At 40.3% G+C, this 18181-nt stretch overlaps 1 protein-coding gene across 4 annotated transcripts in view; it reads right to left on the reverse strand.

Moving 5' to 3' along the window:
• VPS13B (vacuolar protein sorting 13 homolog B) overlaps nt 1-18181 on the reverse strand; it is a 629099-nt gene that overhangs the window by 42924 nt on the left and 567994 nt on the right. For all 4 annotated transcript variants that reach the window (XM_072151499.1, XM_072151498.1, XM_072151501.1 and 1 more), the window contains exons 45-49: nt 15965-16228; nt 12177-12260; nt 11859-12034; nt 9903-10073; nt 9437-9638 (exon numbers count right to left, since the gene is read on the reverse strand). In XM_072151499.1, the coding sequence (XP_072007600.1) occupies nt 9437-9638; nt 9903-10073; nt 11859-12034; nt 12177-12260; nt 15965-16228 (897 nt within the window). The remainder of the gene's footprint in view (nt 1-9436; nt 9639-9902; nt 10074-11858; nt 12035-12176; nt 12261-15964; nt 16229-18181) is intronic.

The following is an 18181-nucleotide window of genomic DNA, read 5'->3' on the forward strand; positions in this document are numbered from 1 at the left end:
ACTGCGTTTAACCCCGTAAAGGAAAGTAGCGCCCAAAGTCGTAAATGGCACTTTTTTCCCATTTTTAAAAATATAAAAAAGGTTGTACATTCCTAAAAATGATAGAAATGAAAACGCCATCAAAAGTCACAAAAAATGACACCACCCACAGCTCCATACACCAAATTATGAAAAAGTTATTGGCGCCAGAATATGGCAAAATAAAAAAAATTATTTTTGTACAGGTTTTAATTTTTTGTAAATGAATGAAAACATTATAAAACCTATATTAATTTGTTATACCCGTTATTGTACCGACTCAAAGAATAAAGGAGACATGTCATTTGTGGCGCACAGTGAAATCTGTAAAATCCAAGGCCACAAGAAACCGGCGCATTTTCACTCCATTTGGAATTTTATTCCCACTTTCCAGTACACGGCATGGAATATTAAATACCGTCACTATGAAGTGCAATTTGTTACGCAGAAAACAAGCTGTCACAGAGCTCTTTATGTGGAAAAATAAAAAAGTTATAGATTTTTGAAGGTGGCAAGTGAAAAACAGAAGTGAAAAAACTATAAAGGGTCAGGTCGTTAAGGGGTTAAGGTAGCAAGATCGATGAATATAAATGATATTAAAAGTTTCTGATATTTACCTAGCTCATACTAAATGCATAAATCACTTTCCCTTGATGATCCAGCTCTGTGAGGAGACTGGAATATCCAGGTCTGTAAATCCAAAACTTTTAAAATAGTCTCACTCTCCAATTAGAAATCGCTCAATGTTAAAAAAAAAACAACAACACTCTGACCACCAAATACATAATTAAGAATAAAGAAGGAGGAGTCTCCATCGAAACGTCACAGGACTTGTGTGTTCAGGGTCTTCGTGAACCATGTGGACATAGTGTGGTTTGTCACATTTTTGGACTTAATTGCCACATTCAAGATAAAACATTGATGTATTTTATGGGCAGTTATATCGCTGTATTGGATGATATGTCATTGGACATTTTATTGTTTCCTTTATCTCTCAGCTGTCAGTGGATACAAGAAAGAAAGATGATTTACTAAAAATGCTTTACGAGGACTTGTCATTGGTTCTCTTCCACTACATCTGCAATCATTACCTTGTACAGCAAGGCACCAGTGTTCCAACACAGTCTATATCTTACCAATCCATGCCCCGCCCACCAGCGTTTCTTATTGGACACCGTAAACGGGCGACGGGTGAGGGCAGTCATGGTCCTATTTGAATGAACAGAGCATGGCCGAGGTTTCCAGCCAGACTGTAGCAGTGATGGCTGTCAATCAGGCAGAGGGAGGTAGTGCAGGGGAAAAGCGGACTATACCGGATTCAATTACTCTGAGTTACGTGGATATGATTCACATGGAGCGAGTTGCATATAACTTTACAAATTGATTCTTTTTTAACATTGTACCCATGGAGGGGAATCATACAGAGATAAAGGCAATGCATTTTATTCATAGATTTTAATAAAGTATTTACAGTATATTGGGTGGGTTAATTTTTAGTGACCTCTTTAATGGGAACCTGTCACCACATTTTATACAGCTAGTGACGGGTTCCCATAGAGCCCTATTAACTCAATTCCACTCTTTTTTTTTAGCTCAAAATTGTTCCCCTTACATCCCCATAAAATCAACTGTTTTCTCATCAGCAGTGAGAAAGGGGGCATGTCCAACTCTGCCAAGTCCAGTGGCTCCTCCCCGTGCCTCCATTCAGCACTTCATGTCATGTGACCAGAATGATGTGAACTAAGGTCATAAGTGCTGTATGGTGAGAAGAAGACATGGGGAGGAGCCACTGGACAAGCAGGACACGCACCTTCTCACTCATTGCTAATGCCAGGTTAGATAACAAAGTTGATTTTATAGGTATGTGAGGCAAACAATTTTTAGCTAAAAGAAGGGGGGGGGGGCGTTTAGCTTAAAGGAAACCTGCCATTTGATTTGATGCATTATGAAGCAAACATACCTTGAGAATGCTGTAGCTACACTGATGCAGGATCATATCCCTTAGTTAATCCCTGAGCTGAGTGGTTTTGCTGATAAAACAGATATAACATTATGATAATGAAGCTCTTTCCCTTTTATGGCTCCTTCAGCGCTTGGTTCCGCGCATTCTCAAGGTATGTTTGCTTCATATTTCATAAAATCAAATGGTAGGTTTCCTTTAAAGGGCATTATGGGAACCTGTCACTAGCTGTATTTGTGAAAAATGCAGTGACAGGTCCCTTTAAATATGGATGAAAGGCAGAGGAAAATGAAGGACACAGAAACAGATTTCTTAAATAAAGTATATTTAAAAGCTTAGTATTATCAACTGCACTATTGTATTATGCAATAGTATTTTGTATGTATTTTCCTATGGACAGGTGGACATCAACTACTTACCTAAAGTCCTCAATACATCTCTTCCATACAAGCTTGGTTATTTAGCAGCCTATACTGATATGGGTCACCGTTATCTCATCTAAAAGTATTTATGATTCTGAAAAAAACTCAGATAATGAAAATTGTAATAGCGAAAAAGGACGTCATTTCCAGCTGTAATTTCTTCCGTTTTCACAACAAAGAAAAGTGTATCATCCGAGCATTGTAACCGATTATAATCAGAACATCAGAGGAGGAATAATCTCCTGCTGAGCACGAGGAGGAACAATCACTAGTCAAAACTAATAAGAATTGCTAAGTAAAGACACACAGACCCCAGGAAGTGCAGCTGGTGCCTTACTGGACACCCTCGGAAAAAAAAAAATTCGGGAAAAACAAATGCAAAGCTGCAGTCACATTGTCCTGGATCAATCATATTGATTCCCTTTGATCAGCTGAATAATCTTCCTGTATTACATCTGATGAAAGCTGTGGTGTGTTTATACAGTCTGTGGCTTGCAATCGCCATTTACGACCACTATAAAAGTGAAGGCATGTCGGGTTGTGGTTAGTGGAATTAGGAGAGAATGACTGGATTATCTGACACATCATGTCGCAGAGGTACACAATGTAACAATGTTCTAGAACTTGTATTTATAACAAACAAAAACAGATCCTATCCCACGTTCCAACTGGCTCCGCACACATACGCCCGTAAGACAAACGACCCAGTTTTCCTCTTTTTTACCATTTACAGCTCGCAGTACAGTAAAACTCGAGAGGAGATTTACAATAAAAGGGGCTGCGCATAGTAATATATGAGATGTGTGGCAACCGATTCTGCGAAGCGTATATTTGTAGAAACGTAATTTATGATGTGATAATGTACATGGGGCTGGTGCTGATGTCATCGCTTCAGTATTCATTACAAATATTTGTGTGTCATAATGGAAAACATACAATCGGAGATTAATGCGCATAATAGACTTTTATGGTCTGTAAACTTTCATAGAAAATTACTTTCTCCATATGTCATGTCATGTTACTTATCTATTGAGAAAATATGCGGATATGTTACAGCTGCATGAACGGGTATTCCATAAACATGATTTTTTAACGGAATTGTCCAGCCCGTGATTTTTTTTTTGTACAAAGAGCTCACAAGGCTTTTTGAGGTTTGATGCTTGTCTTGGTTTAGTAGTAATGAAGACAAGTGTCATGACATGTGACCATTGCACCCAACTTCTCAATGAAACGGTGATCTGTTGACATGAATAGGGGTTTGCTGATGTTTTGCTGGAGGTTGGTTATCAGAAATGGTCAGGGGCTCCTGTGATTCCTATTGGTCTTTGATTACTTTGGCTTGTGCTTTTAATAGGGTTTTAACAAGTTTCCTTGCTAACCCTTAGGGCAGTGCTGGCGAACATATGGCACCGGTACCAGAGGTGGCACTAAGAGCTATAGGTGTCTGTCACTCCAGCACAGAGTTTGCCAGACACGAACCCAAAATGTGCTGCATTCAGTGCTACTTTTAAGCAACACTTATTGGCTTCCTGGCACTGGAGATGTAGACGGGGAGGGATTATGATTGGATTTACTGCCCCACAATTCTTCCTGCTCAAGGGATCTGGAGAGAAGCTACATTATTATCATGATTATCAGAATTTCCCTTCCTTCTTTGGTCTTGATGTCCTCAAGGCGTCAATGTGGTTGAAGGCTGTAGCAGAGAACTAATTGGCAATTGCTGATTACATTTCTTTGTCGGGACTTTGTGAAATAAAAGTGGGTTTTTAAGCTGTAGTTTCAGCACTTGGTCTCTATATGGTTCACCATCACAACCCTAGAGAATAAAAATCTAATCAGTGAGGGTCTGACTGCTGAGACCACCATCGATGATGGAAACATGATCTGGAAAATAGGGGTCTTGTTCACACTAATTGATAAGGGTTGATCATGAGTCTTGCTGATCCATTCAATAATCTGGGAGCATGGGAAATTGCTTAGCACATCGCTCACCTATCCCAAGTACTGTCTAGGTGAGTGCTGGATATAGAAGACACACCCAAAGCACTGAATAAAGCAGCAGTACACTTAGGACTATAGTTCTCCAGGTTGTTGGGGACCTAACAGATGGACCTTTTTTCCGTCAGATTGTACAACTTGCTTCAACCCCTTTAAAGGAATTTTCTGTGTTAAATATATTGATTCCCTATCCTTAGTATTGGTCCAAAACCAGCAACCAGACAGATCAGTTATTCTCAGCAGCCGATAAACAGAGAATAAGAAAAATCGAAGTCTTGAGACTGAACTGAGTCAATGCAGTTTAGCTCCCGTTTAACTGCAGTAAATTGGTTTGACCACTACTCAGAAAATGGCGCTGTCTCCTTCCAGTTCCATTCTCTGTGTATCACCTGAAGCGAACAGCTGATCTGTAAAGAGTTCCAGCTGTTGTAACCCCAATAATCTGTACTTAGCATATCAATGCAATAGATCCTTATCAATAATTTTAGCCCAGGATTCCCTATAATGAGTTTTCCAATGGCCTACTGTTTCAATCTTTTTAAACTTGTTCCATTGAAAAAATAAACTCAACCAGCAAAAAACAAGCCACAATATGTCTACAGAACAATAATAAAGCTATTTTTCTCACAAGGTTGAAAAAAAACGTAGTCCTCAAGCCCCAGAGATCAACCATCGCCCTGTCCATGATGTATCTGTTCTGTAAAGCAAGGGATAGCGGAGATGTGTGCGCTCGGATCATGTTTAATGAATGTATGAAGGAATATTGGTTATAATAGTTACCGGAAAAAACAAATCTTCTTACAATTACAATAATTGTTGACACATAACATGTATCTGTTCTAACCTTATGGATATCACATTGTCTATAAACTATAATGTTATGATGTCACCACTTCAGTATTCATTAGAAATCCCTCCATACTATAGAGCACGACATATCCCCTACTGAAAATTACAATGATGTTATGTCATGTCAGAGATCCTTATAATCATACTTGGCCTCTCGCATCTTGTACCTGGACAGAGTTAGAGAATTACGCTGTAACTTCCATACTTATAACTATGTATTATCTCATACATCAATCTTGTATGTCTTACACAAATCAAGATCAATATAAAAAACATTCATAAGGTTTAGGAAGAAAAACCATAATTGATTTTAGCATTTATTATTACAGGTAGCCCTGGGGTTATGTATAGGATAGGTTCTTTAGGTTTGTTCTTAAGTTGAATTTGGATTTAAGTCAGAGCAGGTATATTTTATAATTGTAACCACAGACTATTTTTTGGGGATTTTCTAAATTTCTTGTGGTCATGAGAAGAAGCATTATTAATAAAGCTTTATTACAGACACCTTACAGCTGATCATTGCAGTCTGGGACTAAAGTAATGTATCCAGAGAGCTTCACTAGAGGTCACAATGGGCAGAGAGGACCGTCTGTAACTAGGGATTGTCTCTAAGTCGGGTGTCCTTGGGGGGCCACCTGTAATTATATTGCTGGGGCACCACAATCAGAACAATAATGACATAGATCGAAAGTGACCTTTAATAACCTGGATCTGACCAGTGACTAAGATGCTAAAATAATATTCCACCTTCAGCAATATTGATGGGCATGGAATAGCCACTAGGCACAGTGGTCCTGTGCCACAAGTCGATGGCCTTTGTATATATACATATGTGTCCATATAAAATTGCGGTACATTTTATTATTTAGATACCCTAAGCTTTTAGGCAGTGCCACAAGTTTGACCATTAAGGTTGTACAGGGAGCTAATACGTAAAACATTTGTCTTCTTCGTTTCTGATCAGACATCATCTTGGTTTGTAAATTTTACTTCACTTTCTTTTCAACCATGCAATGCTTTCAATCCCATGATGTCATCAACACAGTATCACATGCTCTCCTAGAGACTTCAAAATATTTGCCTTCTAGTAGGGTAATGTGATGGCTATCCTCTCTGTATACTTCTAACTATTCTATGATAAAATAAGTATACAGTCAGGGAAGCTTTACCACCATATTTTTTTTTACATTATAACAGTGTGATGGGATCCTGTCTGATCTTCAGGAAACACAAATAAACTCCTTAAAGGGGTTTACGGGATCAAGAATAAGGTTTATATATTGGTGGGGGGTGTATTAAAACAATAAACATCTGATACTTACCTCTCCCCCGAAAAATTGCTGTAATGGAAGTCACCATGGAGGAAATTGTTGAGAGCTTGGTTACGTCACCGTCTGTATATCTGGAAAGGGGAGGGAGGAGGTGGGGATTGAGTCTGCACGGAGGCATGCATAAGTTACAGACGGTGGAGGCCACAGGGGCTCTGGTGACGCCCCCAGGCTCATTTGTATATTTTGTTTTTAAAAAAACAAGGGCATGAGAAGCTAAAAGAAGAATGGATCCTGCCAGAGGGGAAACAGACCACCATGTGTGTGTGCTTGCTTTACAATCCTTGATCCTGGAAATTTCCTTTAAAGGAAATCAACCAAAAACAAAAAAAGGCTAGAAATACTCACCTCCACTCCTCTTCACTTTGATACTGGCATTGTCCTTCGCAAGACTTGATACGCCAGGTTCACCATGCTCCCAGCCTCTCACATGACACCTCTTGCACGAGGCCACCTCCTTTTCCCAGGATGGTTGAGGGAGGTGGGGAGTGCATAATTAGCAGCCCAGAGTGCCCGACATCTTGTCCCTGTGTTCCGTGCTGCTAATTATAAGTTTGCTTTCTAGGTGATCCGGTGTGTCAAGGTGAAGAGGAACAGGGGTGAGTATTTGTAGCCTATTTTTGTTTTTTTTTAGTGGTTGATTTCCTTTAAACGCCTCTAAATCTCCCAAAGCAGCTCACAGAAAAGAGATAGCTGCCTAGAAGTCTATGGTGAGGGATAAAGAAAGAGCAAAGTGAGAGAAGCTGGAGACGGGCAGGGAATGAGTGGGATAGTTAGTTAGGGAACAGAATCTTCAGTTTTCTCCAAGTGCTGTCTATTGGAGGCAGCCTGGCAGCTAGTCTGTACCCACTACCTGAAAGAGTATTGAAAATCAGAAAGAGAAGAGAGAAAGACGACTACATATACCGGGCAGTTGTAGTACAACAAAGTCACCTAAAAGTGTAAGTACACTTAAAAAGTGAAAAAAAGCTAGTAAATAAATAAAAGGAGTCTGCTGACCAGGACCTCAACTCTGACATGCAAAGGTCAATATATCAAGACATCATTTGCAGCCCTAAAGGGTTAAGGCGCAGACAGAGATAATTGCCTGCCTCTTACAATCCGCTCTTTCAGTAGCGAGTGAGTAGTTACCCTACACACATGTCTGCTCCTCATTACCAGCCCCTCTAAACTTGTTTTCCTATGACAATTGATTGGTAAAACGATAATTTTTAATGGACCACTAAGTGACTGCTTTGTTGTCATATTATCCATCCAAAGCACTAGATTTAACAGTCCCAAAGGGGATTTTTGTTTTGTCAAGAAAAATTCAGCATCAGCTGCTCACCATGCCTCCGTCCCATTACTCTGTGCACTAAGTTACACATCTGTTGCTAACATTATGGAACAGCAAATTCTTGAAAATTATAAGAATATTTTATTATTAAACAATGAACTATAACAAACGTAAAAACCATGAGGGTTTGGGGTATTAGGTACTTGTTGATGCCGTGTACACTCTTGTTATTTGTGAGTTCTCTTAAAAACAATGTGACATGGAAGAATATTTTATATGTACAAGCATAGTAAGAGCTTAGTCAGACAAACATACTTAGTCCATGAAATAGGACCATGTACAGAACCTGAATCGGAAGCATGAGTGCATGCAACAAAGGTATCCATTATGGATCCCTGTATTCTGGCTCAGGGACTTGTAGCGTCATACATAACTGCCAACACACGGTGTCATATATGTCATGATCTAAATATGTTCATCTGAATAAACCCAACAGGTAAGTATCCAAGTATTTGTATTTTTTTATTGAGATATTTTCTATTCATAATGTGATGTGATTAGTTTCCAAAAAAAACTTCAGCCAAAAATTCAGGTTTGGTGGTCGGCTCACTCCTGCTGGTAACAACCACCATCAGGTGCATGAGATGGCATTTAATGGGATCCGTTCATCCCTATTCATAAAACATTTCACAAAAGCTACAAGAGGAAGTTAAGGAGTAAGGTTTATCGAAGGAGCTGCTCCTTCCTCTGTCTCCTTGTCTTAGGCCATCTGTACATGAGCAAGTTTGTTCCAACTATCTCACGGTGAGTATCTGCAGGATTTACTGCACAAAACATAGAACTGTTAAAATTAATTCAACATACCGTATTTTCCGGGCCATTAGGCGCACCGGAATATAAGGCGCATCAGTCCGATGCGCCTTATATATGTAATAATTCCATATATAAGGCGCATCGGACTATAAGGCGCAGGGTCCGGGGGTGTGGCGGAGGTCCGGGGGCAGAGCGGAGACGCGACGGGACGCGACGCCGAGACGAGACGCGGAACACGGGGAAGGTGAGGGGGAGGTGGAGAATGGCATACTTACATAGGTCCCCGCTACCGGAGACAGCAGATCTCCAGCGGGAACTGCAGACCGACGCGGCAGAAGTTGTTCGTGCCGCGTGGTCTGCAGTTCCCGCAGGAGATCTGCTGTCTCCGGTAGCGGGGACCTATGTAAGTAGGGTCCGCTGCCCTCATATAGGGCGCACCGGACTATAAGGCGCACTTTGGATTTCCAAGGAAATCCAAGGCTTTTATGTGCGCCTTCCGCTTAGTTACAAAAAAACCCAAAACCCAACATCTTCCATACTATGTTGTCTTTACTGTTTTTTAAAAACATAATATTGGACATTTATTTTTTGTTTAGGAATTATTTTGTTGTGTGGCATTATATTAAAACTAAATTGTATGAATTACAATTCTAACCGCACCATATACACCAGTTGGGAGAGAAATTAGACTTGTGTTTGATGCTCAGACAATAATGGACTCTCGTAAGCAGTGGACAGCTCAAGTTTTTTCTGTTTTATTAAGAATTTTTACCTTGAAGTTGGGAGGAACGATGGTCTTTCCAGCAGGAATTTGTAGAACTATGTCCTCACCCTCAAAAAGCCAAAGGTCCCACCGGGATTGGTTGATGAGAAGAGCCCATGGGAGCAGCTCAATCAGTAGAGTCTTCAGGTGAGGCTTCCATAGAGAGAGCTTAACCCGCATGGGACTATCCCATTGAGCTAAATGTTCTCCACTGTGAAGAATAGGAAAATACATTTCAATAACTTCCTCCAGGTTTTATTTAGAAAAACCTATGAACAATCCATAAATTTAAGCCAGACATAGCCATAAACTAAAAGAAAATATGCATCTGTACAGCCTGTAATTTGTGTTTGCTTCCTGTTTTAGTTCTTTTAACTCTTGAATTTTTATAGAACCTAAAACATTCCAGCAAATGCAGCTATCTCAAGACCCTTCTTGTAACCACTAAAAGATTAAGATGACAAGAGAGACCTACCTGTCGGTATCTTTTTTATTGTAGGGCCACACAGGCTGAGAGCCGCAATCTTCCCCATAAAAGTCGGAAATGATCTGACCTGCGGAGTATTCACTTTGTGCTCTCATGGCTATTTGTTTAATCAGAGCTGTCGAGATGGGAACAGCACATTCTGATGGGTCATCTTCTTCCCTGGAAATAGAAGAACATACAACTTCTATCAGATTAAGAAACTGTTAACGGTGACATGCTAGAAGACGGTGCCGAAATGTTCGATACTAAAGAAAATTAGCCATCTAAGACTTTCTTATTTTCTTCACCAGGTGTACAGCAAGGAAGCTCTGAGAGAGTAGCGCAACTTCTGATGTAATTTTATTAAGGACAGGTTCAAACAATGCCTTTAGGCTCTGCACCAGAGCCTTCATCAGGTTATAAAAAAACTGCACTTTCTTTAGAATTTGACATTTCTGTACCTTCTTCAGCCTTAGTGTACAATGAAATGATAATACCGACAACCTATGAGAGCAGATGGAAATTATAGAGGGTGCAGTCACAAGTCATGAGCCGACCTGTTAAAATTGCGGTTCAGAAAAGCTTGGCAAGTCCGAATTTGAAAATCTGTTCGGCTCTGGTTACTGAATCCAGACCCCAAACCCTCCAAGTAACAACCTGGTGCTAGCACTGATCATGGATAGTATCTGTTTAAATGCCAGCAACATTTACATTTTGGGCAGGGCCGACGAGGGTGCCACGCTAAACAGGGGCATTAACAGTGGGGTGGGGGTGGTTGATCTGAACCGGTACGAACCCAAAACTTTGCCATTTGAGTCACCTCGACACTAGTAGATACCAACCGCCAAGTGCAACTTATATTCTGTCTACATCTTGTAATGGCCATGTGAGCATTTTATAAAGGATTAATAAAGCTTACATTTTGTAAAGATGCTGGATTCCTCCAGATTTTTCCTTGCTGTTTCCTTATGACCAGAGGGTTAATCCATGGTCTAGCCCAGCAGGTGCATGGTTGGGTGCTTTTTGCTGTTTGTGTTTCAGATTTATTTATCGTTACATCGGGCATGTGCCTAATTTTATTTAAACCATTGTGTTACGGCGCACTTTGCACATGTATGATTATAAACATGCTTGATGTTTCTACATGTTATTTTCTTCTTTTTTTTTCTTTACCGTGCATACTGTATAATTGTACGCTGTTTTCAGTTTTTTTTCTTCTCATTTATGTGGGGTCCTGAGACACTACCATTTATGTGCTGTATCTACTGTGTACATTGCATCTCCAAATGTCCTTTAATAACATTTTATTGTTGATTTAAAAAAAAAAAGCTCTAGCCCATACCACGTTTCGGGCAACATGGAAGCAATGTGTGGGTGTTCCGCAGGAACCTTTCCTTTCTTATAAGCATATTTAGATGGTTTATCTCTGGGAATACTTACAACTGCCTTTCCCCCCTAAAACTCCTCTGCTTCACTGTACCTTCAACATGAAAGATTTCATAAATCCATGTTCACACTTACATCAAGGCTTCTGTTCAGAGCATGAAATGGATTCCAACAACCAACCCCATTTAATTATAACAAAGTCTGATGCGGTCCAGTAAAGTGTTCCCAAACTAAACTATAGTTGCATACTGAGCTATTTAAAAAAAAAAAAACGACAGCACATTACACCATCAGCTTAGTAGATAATGTCACCTTCATTCTCCAGAGATTTTCCATAAGGAACGTGGTTAGTGGTGAACATTTTGTCATTTGTGACATGGCTACTTAATATCTACTGCATGAGGATGAAATCCAAAGCAGAATCCACTTGTATAAAGTGCTGATTTGCTGTGGAGTAGCTGCATTTGTCCACCCACTGTCCACCCTTTGGGTGCAAGGATGTGTCATGAAGATATAGCACAACTATAGGACAACCAGAAACTTCTCCAGAAAGGAATAGGGGCCACATTTTCTTTTTACCTGGCTTGGAATGTCAGGTGATGGGTTATATCTGGTTCCATATTCTGTAGCGGCTTTTCTAGCCCCTTCCCAGGGATCATTTGCGTTTCTCTTAAGCCAAGGCTTCTCTTCTCTAAATGTATAATGATGGGATCTGGAAGATGGCTCCTCATGATAAAGAGAGGGCTGAACACAATCTGGAAAGACAAAGAACAGAATGACATTAATCTCTGCACTTTCCAGCTGCCTGATATTGTAAATCGCTACTTCCAAGGTCGCTGCAACCTCCATTCCTTCCAGCGTTTGGGAGGTCACTCAGCCGGTGTATCCATTACTCACCATTCGCTGCTGCGCCTGGGAACCGGGCTCTAGGGTTAGAAGCATGCACCACACGTAGATGATAGGACCGTTAGAAGACGGCACCTGCGAGAAGCAAGAGAATATCATTTACTGTGCGTATCTGGACTTCACATCTACAAAGCTTATATATTCTACAACTTATAAGGTGATCAGAAAGTGAAAAATAACTATTCACGTTACATTAACTAAGGACATACGACTTTCCATTCATCCAGTAAAGGCTTGTCCAGGAATCAAAAAACAAAATCTTGTGTATATGAAGTTTTTATGTCAAATATCCATTTTTTAAAGAATTGCTATCAAATATTTAGCTATAGCTAAAGCATTTCTAGCCTTCCAACACTATTCTAATAAATCAGTATCCACTGTGTGCACACAAGTAGTAAATGAACGTCTAGTGCAATGGACGGGAGTCCCTGCATTATTTAGAAATATAAAGTAGGGACGTATCCTCTGCCAGACGACCGAGGGAATGTCCTTGCATTATATTTCTATATAACGCAGGGACTCTCATCCACTGAACTGTGTGCAGCCCATGAGATTTTGCCACCAAGTTCTTGTGTAAAAGCCTTTACACTAGTTTTTGGACATTATGTGACTTTTAACCTTCATTTACTTGCAGTCTGGATCTAGTTTGCAGCCCCTTTAAAGATAGAGGATACATAATATGATGTATCCCAATCTTGATGTTCCACTTGATGTTCCATGTGAACTAGGGTACCCCTAGCATGAAAAAATCAGCACCATGTTGTAATGTCAATATATTTTATTTTGTTTTATTATTGAAGAGGGCGATATACCCTCACTTTTGTTGTATGGTCAATTCTTTTTGTGTGAAAAATGCAAAACCAAATAAAAACAGTTTAAAAAAAAAATGGAGGATACAAAACTAGCTGCTTTGCCTCACAGCTTCCCCCCACCTTCAAAGAACGTTTATTTAAGCTTATACCTCAGCTAGCAAGATGGAATTTAGGATATATTTCAGAGGTAAAAGCAGATGAGGAAGGTAGAAAAGAGCAGACAAGGAAGCACTTTGCTCAGACAATGGGGCACATTTACTTACCCGGCCCATTCGCGATCCAGCGGCGCGTTCTCTGCACAGGATTCAGGTCCGGCTGGGATTTAAGATGGTAGTTCCTCCGCCGTCCACCAGGTGGCGCTGCAGCGCCGAAAATAATCTTAACGCCCCGGAATGCACCATCCCATAGAAGGTGAAGGTGAGCGCTCCCCAAGCGACACATTTTCGTTTTTTAAATGCGGCGGTTTTTCCGAATACGTCGGGTTTTCGTTCGGCGACGCCCCCCCGATTTCTGTCGCGCGCATGCCGGCCCCGATGCGCCACAATCCGATCGCGTGCGCCAAAAACCCGGGGCAATTCATGTACAAGCGGCGCAAATCGGAAATATTCAGGTAACACGTCGGGAAAACGCGAATCGGGCCCTTAGTAAATGACCCCCAATATATATTACAAGGTTTCTTGTACTTTTCTTTCTTCATAGGTCTCAGAGCATTCCCACAGCACTCTCCCAGACTATAGGCTCCTAGATATAAGTGGCTGCTGTAAAGTAAATCTCTAAATGCTGTTATCAGCAGCTTAGACAAGAAGGATAGCCTCAAAATTTCAATAACTAAATAAATGAAATTGGATCAGCAAGCATTCCCATTGTCGGGGATTTACTAACCCTTGGCTCATTAAAATAGTAAATTCAGCAGATTTCAAGATGCTTGCGCCCCAAATGCCACTTTGGGGGTTGAGCTGAATGGATGGGGATGGGGGTATGACTTCCCTGAGTCGACAAATTTGCCAAAGTCTCCGCCAGAGAACTGCTCCTGTTTTTTTTAGACCAGGAGAGCGGCGGACCACCCTTTTGGAAATCCGGCATGTGGGGTTTAAAACGGCACTCTTAGTAAATCCCCCTCATTGTATAGAGACCATAGGGGACCCAGTGGCATCAGTATAACATTGTTAGATTGTTATCCTGGATGATCTATCCCCCTTTTTGCACTTTCCAATAATCTACAAATCCAGCAACTCTCTGCTCCTGTTACTACCAGATGGTAGAAATTTAACAGTATAAATAGCAGCAACTTTTCTTTATCTGTTTCACTTTGGATTAGAAAATCTTTTAGTAATTCGTTGTCTTAATCCACGGTGACATTCTCAGTGTATACAATTCCTTAGCTAAAAATCCAATGCCATCCACCGCAGCCAATAAATGCAGACAGATGTAGAGATCCTCACGCACCCTCGGCAGACCGCACTGACTTCATCCGACGCAGCGTGCGTTTTGTCTACCGAATGGTGCAATAAGGGTGGAATTCATTTTGTCAAGCGTTTTTTGTTTTTTTTTTCTTTTTGGAAAGACAGGAAATCCATGTCCAACATATCAACAGTAAAGTGAACAGATGTAAAATATCTACATCACATAATCAAAGAACAGGGGCTTTGCCAACTTCTAAACAGGCCAGGAACATAGGGTGTGTAAATGAGAACATAGCTCAAGCATTTTCTCACACACAAATTGCAAACTGCTTCTCGGTAGCCTGTCTTGTAATGTGATCAAGACACATCACTCTCGGAGAGCCCACGGTGATCTGATCCCACAATGCGCCGATCCTCGCTCCGTACTTCCTCATCGCGCAAAACTTTGATCTGTAACGTCAACAGACATCTGACAGTGTATAACTAATGCACACACAGGCTGCTGTGCCCGCATGCAACGTACGTTGATCCAAAGCTTAAAGAGAGAAAAAAAAATAGCATATCCTGGAGACAAGAAACAGACTGAAGTTCTGGGATACACATATCAGCAGCTCTGACATACATAATTACTTTTACAACATATTAATGTACATAAAGTTGAGAAAATGTGTATAGAGATAAACAAAAAATGTGATCATTTTTTTTTTTATAGCCCAAGAAAAATTTTACAATTTGACTCCAGTTTCGGGATGACACCAGCACATTCCTATCCACTTAAGAAAGAGGGTCCTGGTGCTCCATCCCATTTTTATTATCCCGTTGTTTGGCTCAATTTTATTTTTCGCTTCCTTGCCAACATTACAGCTCCTGTGTACAACCACATCTGTGCGCACGAGGACGTTCCTGACGTGTAATGAATCCCTTTAAGAGTGCCATGAGCTTCTGCGTACGTACACATAGTGAGAAATATAGTATCATCTACTTATGTAAGAATATGATAACGGATAAAAGGATATGATAAAAGGAAAACTACCACTAGGATGAAGGATTGTAAACCAAGTACATTTACATGCTGGTATGTGCCCCCTCTGGCAAGAACCACTCTTCTTTTAGCAGCTTATGTCCTAGTTTTACAAGTTAAAGGCTTAACAATTATGCAAATGAGCAAGGCGGGCACTGGGCTCCATAGTTTTTAATTTGGCCCAGTTTTTAATTTTAACCCTTAAAGAAACTAAAAGAAGAGAGGAGCCCTATAGGGGGCACACACCAGCATATAAGTTTGCTTGGTTTACAATCCTTGACTGATATAGAAATAGATAAATTATAGGAGATAGATAACTAGACAAATAGATGATAGATATATAGACAGGAAATAGATGATAAGCATCTTCACCCGGGTATTCAAACAAAGGGGTATTGATAGAGCAATACATCCTCTGCCCATAATAGTCCACATGCAGGGGGCCCCTTTAGGACAGGGGGCCCTGGGCAAATGCCCAGTTTGCCGCACCCTAACACCGGCCCTGATTGCAGGAATGACCACCGCTGTACATACATAGCATACCTGAATGATAAAGCTGTTCTCTGTGGCCTCAGAGGTCAGAGACACATCTTGGGACCACTCCTCATCTCCTTTTGCTCTTACACATAGCTCTGTAAGTTCACCATTTTCCAGGATGTAAGATGGCAGTTTCTGTTTGGCTTCCAGGCAGTCTACATGTTCTCGCACCACAGCATACCCATCATGTCCCATATAATGCTGTACAACCTTGACATCGATACTTTCTGGCAGATAGCTGCAGATGATTTGCCTTCCACAGATGGTTACCTACAGCAGCAATGCGGAAAACAAAGATGTTTGCCAATAGAAACAAATTATCCAAAAGATTCCAAGTGGTTCATTTTTAGACAAACACAATACATATGATACATAATGATGTGATGTGATGTGATACATAAAGGAGCCTTAGGTACTTGTGCACGACTGTGGTTGGTCAATGGAAACTGGCCTGTGGGATTATATGGACCAAGCACAGTACAGTGGCCAGGAGTCCTTGCATCAAAGTGAAGAAAGGAATCCCTGCAGAACCAAACTGAACACTGATTATTTTTTGTGTTTTTCTTGTGTTGTACGGAAACGGACAAGATGTTGATTTTGAGTTTTCAAATTTTAAAAATGATTATTTAAATTTATAAGTCGGCAGGAGTCTGGATCACTTAAACAACACACAGCAATTTTTTTGGTATTGCAGAATATACTAGCACCCTAATACAACCTGCCGTCCAAGAGTGAATTTTAATGTCTGCATTTGGGTATCTAAGTTCTCTCAAAACACCTTTAACAACACGTTATCATACCAATACAGTGTTAAAGGTGTTCTGTTGGATTCTGAAGATTTAGGACCTCTGAGATCCAATTGTATACTCTGCTTTGTACAATATCCTACCTGCCATCAGTTGATGGCGCGATTGGTATTGGGTGTCATACGATATGATATTATTAAGATTATAAAATGATAGAGAATATAAGATTATAATATTATCAATCATCAAAATCTTGGGAAACCTATTAAAAAAGATATTTTCCCCCAAACAACTACCTGCATTTTGTTGACAAGAAGGAGAATTCATTCGAGGAAATTCCAATAGATAATTTATATTTGATCATATACATCCAAAAGAATAATATTAACAATAATTATGGTACATATTTAAATAGAATTATCTATATCTAAAGCAATAATAATAATAATTAGTAAAGCTGTGACATCACATGATTATTTCAAAGCAAATAAAAAAAAATGTATAAATGAATGGTGCAGATAATAGTAAACTTTGTAATATATTTGTTAAGCAATCTGTTCCTGTACCTTCTCTTTCCCTCCTTTCCTCCTATAAAGTATTACAAATTTTACAATTACCAACACTTAAAAAATAGCGTCAAAGATTTAGTTTACTATAAATTTGAATTACAGATCCTCATTAACTATAGTCTATGAGTGACCCATGTATAACTGGATCATGCTCAGCCTTTTAAAGGATCACTCACAAAGTCGGTTAAAATAACGTCCATGGCACTGACCCATTAAAAAGCACTGCATTTAGTGAACCCATGAGTTGTTGAAACAACAGGTGCCAAACTGATGATTTTTCCATGACTATATCTCTGCCCTACCAGAGGAAATAAAAATTCTACTATGTTGTTAAATACTTTTGTGTAAAAAAATACAAAAGTGCTTAAAGAGGACTTGTCACCATAAAATAACGCTCTAAAGTAAGCAGCTCCTAGGGCAGTGGTGGCGAACCTATGGCACGGGTGCCACAGGTGGCACTCTGAGCCCTTTCTGTGGGCACCCAGGCCTTCATCCCAACATAGAGTTTGCCAGCTAGGACTCAAAGCTTCCTCCTGTGATACAATACATCCCAGGATGTGCCGCGCTCAGCGCTATTTTAAAGTCACAGCCTTGGCTGCCAGGACTACAGGAGGAGCCAGAAGGTGTGGATAGAGATGGATTGTCATTGGAGTTCCTGCTCTGGGTCCCCCTATTCTTCTTCTTCAGGGGACCCTGGAGGGAAACTACAATCCAAATTTCTCCATCATCTTTCTATTGTGTTGGTGAACTCAGGGCGCCAATACGATTAAAACCTGTGATACAGCAGGGATCAATAAGTTACTACTTAAATTGTCATGTTGGCACTTTGCGACATATAAGTGAGTTTTGGTTGTAACTTGGGCACTCTGTCTCCAAAAGGTTCACCATCACTGTCCTAGGGTTATCCC

The sequence above is a fragment of the Engystomops pustulosus genome, chromosome 5 (assembly GCF_040894005.1).
Source record: "Engystomops pustulosus chromosome 5, aEngPut4.maternal, whole genome shotgun sequence".
In the NCBI taxonomy this organism is placed as follows: Eukaryota; Metazoa; Chordata; class Amphibia; order Anura; family Leptodactylidae; genus Engystomops; species Engystomops pustulosus.